This window comes from Triticum urartu, chromosome 2A, assembly GCF_056163025.1.
Source record: "Triticum urartu cultivar PI428250 chromosome 2A, HENAU_Tu73, whole genome shotgun sequence".
Classification (NCBI taxonomy): Eukaryota; Viridiplantae; Streptophyta; class Magnoliopsida; order Poales; family Poaceae; genus Triticum; species Triticum urartu.
This window is the reverse complement of record NC_141874.1, coordinates 12,721,386-12,729,723: the sequence shown is the minus strand read 5'-3', so window position 1 is coordinate 12,729,723 and position 8,338 is coordinate 12,721,386. Positions and strand designations below refer to the sequence as shown.

At 41.6% G+C, this 8,338-nt stretch overlaps 1 protein-coding gene and 1 pseudogene across 2 annotated transcripts; both read left to right on the top strand.

Moving 5' to 3' along the window:
• Positions 1 to 231: 231 nt before the first annotated feature.
• On the top strand, positions 232 to 3,912 carry LOC125540635 (alpha-terpineol synthase, chloroplastic-like; annotated as a pseudogene).
• A 259-nt stretch (positions 3,913 to 4,171) lies between these two features.
• LOC147982874 (alpha-terpineol synthase, chloroplastic-like) lies at positions 4,172 to 7,562 on the top strand. Of its 2 annotated transcripts, XM_087539382.1 has the most exons (4): positions 4,172 to 4,288; positions 4,377 to 4,631; positions 4,736 to 5,009; positions 7,522 to 7,562. In XM_087539382.1, the coding sequence occupies exons 1-4, from the start codon at positions 4,187 to 4,189 to the stop codon at positions 7,560 to 7,562; spliced, it is 672 nt and encodes a 223-aa protein (XP_087395508.1). In that variant the 5' UTR covers positions 4,172 to 4,186. The 2 variants fall into 2 exon arrangements, with proteins under 2 accessions (XP_087395508.1, XP_087395510.1); XM_087539384.1 differs by lacking the exon at positions 7,522 to 7,562 and having other exon boundaries at positions 4,736 to 5,038.
• Positions 7,563 to 8,338: the final 776 nt, after the last annotated feature.

Sequence of the window (8,338 nt, the reverse complement as noted above, 5' to 3'; positions counted from 1 at the left end):
ACTATTTCATTGTACCTGTCAATGTGACAAAATAACGTACCAATGTGACAAACTAATTTCTTTGGGAAGAAGATATCAGGTGTTCTAGTTGGTATTTGCAATCGGACTTAAGCTGTGGTTGAAAACAGTTTGTCCCACAATTTTCACGCGGGCAAGGCCAGCAAGGCTAGCTCGCTTGCCTTTAAATTGGCTGGCATTCTGGCTACTCTCAAATAACAACCAGCAGTTGCTAACGCACCAAGCGAACTTAGTTATGTTTTTCAGCACCATGACGTGGCACTTTCAGCCAACTATGGCCTCGGCAAGCAAATGCCTCTGGCCGACCTCGCCGCTGCGGAAAGCAGTCCGCTGCACCTCCTCCTCCTCGTCGTCGACTCCGCCGGCTCGCCGGTCAGCAAACTACGCTCCCAGCTCCTGGGACTACGACTACCTCCTGCTTTCGCTCGACGATCGCAGACATGACACCCATGATCAGGTGATTATCGTCTCATAATACAGCACAAATAGATCCACTATATATATTAGCTGATGAAAATACTTATGGCAATTAGTTACGTGCGCTTGGATGGGTTGCGAGCTCGGAGCTTCGATAAGTTGAAGGCCGAAGTGAGGGAGCGGCTGATGGTGGTGAGCGGAGGTGACGACCAACCTGCAAAGCTCGGGCTCGTCGACACACTGCAACGGCTCGGTATCGCCTACCACTTCGACGACGAGATCACCGACATCCTCACCACTATCCATAGTGCAAAAAATCATCAGTGGAGCCGTGATGACGATGACGGTGATGACGTTGCTTCCGCGGCCTTGAGATTCAGGTTGCTCAGGGAGAGTGGCTTCCCAGTCCGCTTCCCTGCACGTAGTACTCCAATGCTACATACCCCGATAGATGTTGGACAGTGCTATTGGGCCCGTTCCACTTACTAAGAGCATCTTCAACAGGCGCCGGCCGCGCCGCGTGGAAAAACTAGATATGCCGCGTGTGCATCGTCTGGTTTGGCGCGGTGCACAGCGCTGGCTCCAGCAGCCGCGCTAAAATGCAGCGTGCGCGCGCCGCTCCAGCAGCGCACGTGACTCGCACAAACAACATATGCATTCGAAAACAGAAGCAAAAAGATCAAAACAAACAAAAATAAATAGTTCAATTTCGTTTATTACAACTCAAACAAACAGTTTTTATCGTTCAATACAACAAATAGTGTAATTAAACACAACAAATAGTTCAACAATACAATAAACGAACGCACAAATCATGATGCTCTTTATCGTCCATTCCATGTCCACCACTCCTCAATGAGATCCTTCTGAAAATCATTATGCGCTGCGGGACGTCAAATGGCATGATAGGAGGCAACAAAACGGGCCACCCTTTCAGCCCTCCGTCGCACTCGCACGGGATGTCCCAAGAGCTCATACTGAGAGTAGTCTACATCTTGGCCACGCTCATTCTCGATGATCATGTTGTGCATGATCACACAAGCGTGCATTATGTACCAAAGCATCTTCTGATCCCAAAATCTAGCCGGTCCTCTCACAATAGCAAATTGGTCTTGCAAAATCTCAAAAGCTCTCTCCACATCTTTTCTAGCCGCCGCCTGAGCATTGTGGAAATCAAGATTTTTCTGACCTTCTAACTTTTTCAACCGCTTGACAAAGGTTTGCCACTTTGGATAGATGTCATCCGCTAGATAATAGCCATAGTTGTATGTACGGCCATTTGCTACAAACTGCACCAGTGGCAACTCCCCATTTGCAATCTTACTCATCAGTGGTGACCGGTTGACAACATTGATGTCATTCAAAGATCCAGGCATTCCAAAGAACGCATGCCAAATCCAAGTCTCTTGATCGGCCACCGCTTCAAGGATTATAGTGGAACCCTTTTTTTGGTCGTGGAATTGCCCATGCCATGCCTTTGGACAATTCTTCCAAGTCCAATGCATGCAATCTATTGAGCCAAGCATGCTAGGAAAACCGCGAGCTTTCTTCATCGCTAAAAGCCTTGCGACGTCTTCAGCATTGGGAGATCTCAAATACTCCTCGCCAAACACTTGCACAATTCCGACTGCGAAGCGCTTGACACACATGATGGCTTGGCTCTCACCCATAGCCAAGTGATCATCAACTAGATCAGCCGGTATACCGTATACCAACATACGCAAAGCGGCTGTCACCTTCTGAAAGGTGCTATGCCCGAGCTCTCCGGCGGCATTCCTCCTTTGCTGAAAAAAGCGGTCATGGCTCGCTAGTTTCTCTGCAATGCGCCTGAACAACTCGGTGCTCATCCTAAACCGGTGACGAAAATATGACTCGGGGTATGTGGGATTCTCCACAAAATAATGCATGATCAATCTGTTGTGGGCATCGATCCTATCCCTCCAAATTTTTTGACGACCCATAACCGAACCACCGTGCTTCGGTTTTTTATTAATATGCATAGCTAGGATCATTGCAAGATCCTCCTCCTCTTCCATATCAAATTCTTCTTCGGAAGAATCATACGACGAACTCATCTGCAATGTTGAATACTATGCTATAAATACAAAACTACAATCAACATGCACAAAATTCATGGCTTTTGAGCAATACATACCTTCTAGGCGTTTTGTCGAACACCTTGCGGGCGCCGAGCGGCAGCGAGCGCGCGGGCGCTGTTCGTCGGAGGACTAGCACGCGCGCGGGGCGGCGGGACTAGAGGGGGAGCGGAGAAAGCGCGCGGGGCGGGGATAGGCCGGGGAAGCGCCGGAACGGTCGCCGGGTGGCGCGGTCGGCGGCGGCGGCGCGGCTGGAGGGGGGGTGGGAGGTGCGAGCGAGCGCGCGAGAGCGGGTGCAGCAAATAAGCGGCGTGCGATTGCGTTTCGGCCCGCGCGCTGGACTACGTATGCCGCGCGCGCGGTTTTCACGCGTCCACTGGAGCAACTATTACGGTTGCGCGCACGATAAAAGGGGGATTTTGCGGCGCGGCGCTAGTTTGGCGCGCCTGTTGGAGATGCTCTAAGCAATCTGATTTCTGCTATCTGAGACGTCTACATATATTGTCGATCACTAAATTAAAGTCCACACATGTGCACTTGTAGCCTTCAGAATGTTGTATGTTTTTTTGTACTTAGCTGATATTATTTCATGGTATCAATATATGTAGAATGTCTGAAAAATCTAAACCACATACTAGATGATGTGAAGGGACTCCTCTCAGTCTATGAGGCTTCATACCTTGCATTTGGAGGCGAGGAAACATTAGACGAGGCAAAAGCATTTTCTGTAAATGCTCTTAGAGAACTCTTGCCGTCCATGGATTCCCGCTTACAACGCAGTGTGGTTCATGCCTTGGATCTCCCATTGCACCGGAGATCTCCTAGACTGGAAGCAAGATGGTTCATAGATCACTATGCTAGTGACGTGAGCAATTCTGATCCGTTACTCCTTGGATTCGCAACGATGGACTTTAACCATGTGCAAAGTGTCCATCAGCAAGAACTTGTGAGACTCGTGAGGTAATTAAGCTTGAAGAAACCTACAATTAAATTAAACCTCGCTAATTACTCCCCATAGTAGATGGATTGTGTGCATCCTGTCATGCAGAGTCTAGGAGTTATATCTACATTTTATTGTCTAAAAGAACTTCTTGCATCTCATTGCATATATATAATTACTTGAAGTCCTTTAAGATAGTAAACATTGGCTTAATTGTAGGTGGAGGGAGGATATTGCCCTTGGTAAAAATTGGGGTTTGCGAGGGACCGTCTCATGGAGTGCTACCATTACGCAAATGGAATAGTGTGGGAGCCAAACGACAGAGCATGTCGGGAAGTTCTTGCTAAAGTCATTTATCTAGCAGTTCAGTTGGATGATGTTTATGATGTGTATTGAACTCTTGATGAACTCGTCCTGTTCACTGATGCCATTAGAAGGTAAAATATATGTGGTTGTACTTTTTCGGCAAATGCATGCAGCTAAAAAGGAAAGATACAGAATTTAGCAAGATTAATCACTGAAATAATTTTCTTATCGTCATTGAAATAATCTTCTTATCATAGACTAGCATGTGTACACAAGACACGATAGTTTCGCCTTGAATGCAAAACAAAGCAAAAGTTTCATCTTGAATGGAGCTTTGAAATTATCTAAAAAGTTCTCAAATAATATTGTCAGATGGGAAGAAAGTCCCGATGAACGACTCCCTGAATACATGAAAGCACTCTACGCTGTTATGTACAACACATCATGTGAGGTGGCTGAAAATGTGTTAAAACAACATGGTTTTGATGCTCGTCGTGTCCTTCAAAAATCGGTATGTTCATATATACTTAATTTCACTTCCTAATAGGGTATAGATATGTCCACTAAAAGGACTGTCATAAATTCTACATAAATGGCAGTGGCATGATGTGACCGAGTCATGCCTAGTGGAGGCAAAGTGGCACCATGGAAACCACAAACCAACACTTCAAGAGTACCTCAATAATGGACCAGTTACGTCCACTGGGCCTCTGCTGCTACAACATGTGTTTCCCCTACTCGGCATGGAAGCAAAACTCACCTCAGAATCTCCTGATAAAGTTGGAAGATACACGAGATTAGTTCATTCTGTGTCATTAATAGTTCGACTTTGCAACGACTCTGCGACACACTCTGTAAGGGCAATCGATCAATCCTTTTTGCAAGTTTGATCACCGGATTTGAATCTTTCTGTAAGATCTCATGACATTTATCTCCACTTGTCTTGTGTGCATAACAGGCCGAGCTAGAGAGAGGGGATGTACCATCTTCGATAGCTATCCACATGTCAGAGAATAACTCTGGTGAGAAAGATTCCCGTGATGCCATGGAAGACCTTATAATGGATGCTTGGAAGTCAATTAACATAGACGCCTTCGAACATTATAAATTTTCTAGACATTTTGCCAAGACCTGTGTAAATTTGGCCCGAATTTCGCATTGTGTTTACCAAGATGGGGATGGTTTTGGGGAACCGGATTATCAGAAGAAAAGGCAAATCAGAGAATTGTTCTTGGCGCCTATCAACAATGAGAAACAATAAATAGTCAAAACCCTGAAGAATGTTTATGTCTTAACAACTTTGATTGTATAGTAGATATGACATGTTTAGGAATAACATAGGATGTAATCGTTGTATGTTTCTTGGTGGTTGGGAAATTTATGGTCTGAATATAAAGTGTTTACCAGCCGAGAATGTTTCTGGTTCTTCTTGTCTTTTCATATATTCACATGGATTTAGGCTGACCCCATTTTGTATATCCAAGCACATCTTTACAAGCCATCTACAACACTTCAATTACAATCTAACTCCAGTTATTTGGCGTGCGTGCGTGCGCGCGCGCGATGACCCACAAATATAGGGGATCAATCGTAGTCCTTTGGATAAGTAAGAGTGTCGAACCCAACGAGGAGCAGAAGGAAATGGTAGTTCAATTCAAGCATTTTTATACAACTCATATATGTTTTACCAGGTATATCACATCTTCTATTATATATTAAAAGTATTATAAGGTGAACTAGAAGCAACTAAAATCGGCTAGAAAATTCCACGTTAATCAGAAAATACTAGCCCTTGATCTTTCAAAACTCTTAAAATTAATACTACGTGACCGTTCAATATATGTAAAATGGTGGGCCTAAGAGGAATTACGTGACATATGTCAAGGAAAAATATATTTGGTACAGCCTCTAATGTATAGCAATAGAAAATAAAAAATATATTTGGTACTGCTTCCCACGTATAGCAATAGAAAAGAAACAAAAACAAAATTGAACTATCCCATAGCCTCTAGCGTGAATGAACCAGCAAATTAGCTGTCCAAAATAAACTAAACTCTTGGTGAAAAAAAGCTAATTAATGTGCTGCCCTTGAGGAAAGAAAGGATGGCCAGCTACATGAAAAGAAGGACATGCACGTCCCATTTTTTTGTATGGCATGCACGTTCCCTCCATATAAAAATAAATGGACACAAAGGTGCATATATGTATACCTTCACAAATACATACATGATAATTAACTAAAAAAGGTTGTGCTACTATGTGATGACTTGAATGTTGTGTATGATGCAATCACATGCTTCAGAGTTGGTCGCGCTATGAGGCATGTGTTTGAGCGTTCCCGTACAATTGATCCCAGAAAACCAACACATACATGATCATCCACAACATGCTTATATATGATTCAATTATAAAAATTAGGCAGCTCTACAATTTTATTTAGAATTTTAGGTAGTTAGTTACACACTGGAACATTTTTCAGATTGTAAAAAAGCAATGGAACATTTTTTGGTGGCTGGTGGATTAATTTTTATATTACAACATTTTTGATATCTTAAATGTATCTGGATTTAGTGGCTGGCGGATTGAATTTAAAATTTGATTTATTGGTCATGTATCAGTATTTTTAAACCTTCATTTGGCCCATCAATTTGTTCACGACACAATTTTAAATTTTTACTCATAATTATACGTCATGACACTATACAAAGGACAAATTATCTAGGTCACATTTTGAGCTTTACTTAGATGCACTGATAACTATAGAACTAAATATGTATGAACAAATGAACTCTGAGCTCATAACCAAAAATTACTTATGTGTACTAATCTAATATTTGAAGAAAAAAATGTTTGGTCTCCATACAAAATAATTACCATGTAGGTTATCAAATATAAACTGTGCTACATGTAGGCATGAATGACTCTAACCGGATGACAACATTATTACTAAGTATAATAAAGTGTAAAAATATATGAAAACATTATCAAAAGTATTATTTAAAGAAACGATTCACTAAAGACTACACATGTTATTCTTATGAGGGAAAAAATACGGTGACAGATGTACAAAATCTAAAACACATCGATTATTCCTAGGGATAGTGTCTAGGAATTACAACGCAAAACAACCATAGCATGCCAATAACCTTACATGTTATTGCCAAAAGGACATCTCATAGTCCGTGTTTGATTGGATTTTAGGTCATGCTATCAGCCTAAAATCCAATCAAACACTCCAATCTAGTGCATGGAAGAGAAGGATCACCGGGGGTAATTGCACACGTGGCTACAAAAGGGGGGGAACGATGCTCCTACAAAAATATTAAACAAAGAAAAATAAGTTTATTGTTAGGAGAATTTAGTGTTAAGGTTATATCTTCTTTATCCACCGTGTAGATCTACAATATTAAACAGTGAATCGGAACTCTCATGAGTGCTTACTACATAGATTGTTTGATACGTAAGGTCACAAAGTGTACAATCTCTATGGCTGTTTGTGACACTTGAAAAGGTAATTAAAATGGTTATTTTCATTGTTTAGTTGCCCTATCTATGTGGATAAACTATTTTATATTCGCTTCATTCAGATGTTTATTTTGTTGTTCCATTAAAAGATAAAATAAATATTGTAATAGCTATTCTAAACTCACGCCATTATTTGGGAACATAGAAATTTGCAGTTGTGCATCTAACACAAATGATCGATAATTTAATATTGATGCTTCATGTTGATCTTACGTCACATAACACCATACACTACGCTCAAACAATACACACAGCCATAAATAACACATTACCTTTTAAATTGGCATAATGGTAATTCAGCCATGATTTACAAACTTTTAGAGACATTACCCATGAATGTTATATTTATTTGGAAACTGATTTTTAGTGGTCATATAATGAACTATTTTATATGGCACAATGTGAATATCCATGAAATCATATGTTTACTTCCGATATATAATCAACTCCCTAAAAACGATACCCTCGCAAGTTATGAAAATGCTAGAAAATTTATACAAATAAAATTTACACAAGTATGGCGTGGATGATTACAAGGTAAATGAAAAAAGGGTAATAACATACATATTTCTTTACTACTATATAGTGTATGAGTTTTGAAATTTTGAATCCTAAGCCTGAGAAGCAACTTGAGCCGTTGATGAGGGTCAATCCTATGGCTCAGAGTGAAGGGATTCGCCTCTACAGTACCAGTGTATCATCTCGCTTTGTTCCTGAAAATTCTAGGCCCTCCGGAGGCATTCACTGTAGGTCACATGGACGACAGTACTTGCAAGACCTTGCGTAGGCAGAACGATGGCTCTAGAAGCTGAAATAAGATGAGTATTTTAATGGATGCGCAGGCGATGCCGTCTGCCTGTCCCAAAGACTGCATGAGATTTACTGGGCCGAACTGTACTACATCATATGGCAGAATTAGCAGCTCATTAGAAGTAGCCTTGTGATTAGAGCATACACTAGCTTCAAATGCATCTTTTTCTCAATCTTTTGTGCATAGTAATTAATGATGCAAAGGCCAGGGCCCAACCTTTTCTCT

Coding starts and splice junctions, on each gene's coding strand:
- LOC147982874 (XM_087539382.1), top strand. CDS start 4,187: ATGAAAGCACTCTACGCTGTTATGTACAACACATCATGTGAGGTGGCT. Junction 4,289..4,376: donor GTCGTGTCCTTCAAAAATCG/GTATGTTCATAT, acceptor CATAAATGGCAG/TGGCATGATGTGACCGAGTC. Junction 5,010..7,521: donor GCAAATCAGAGAATTGTTCT/TGGCGCCTATCA, acceptor TCTTACGTCACA/TAACACCATACACTACGCTC.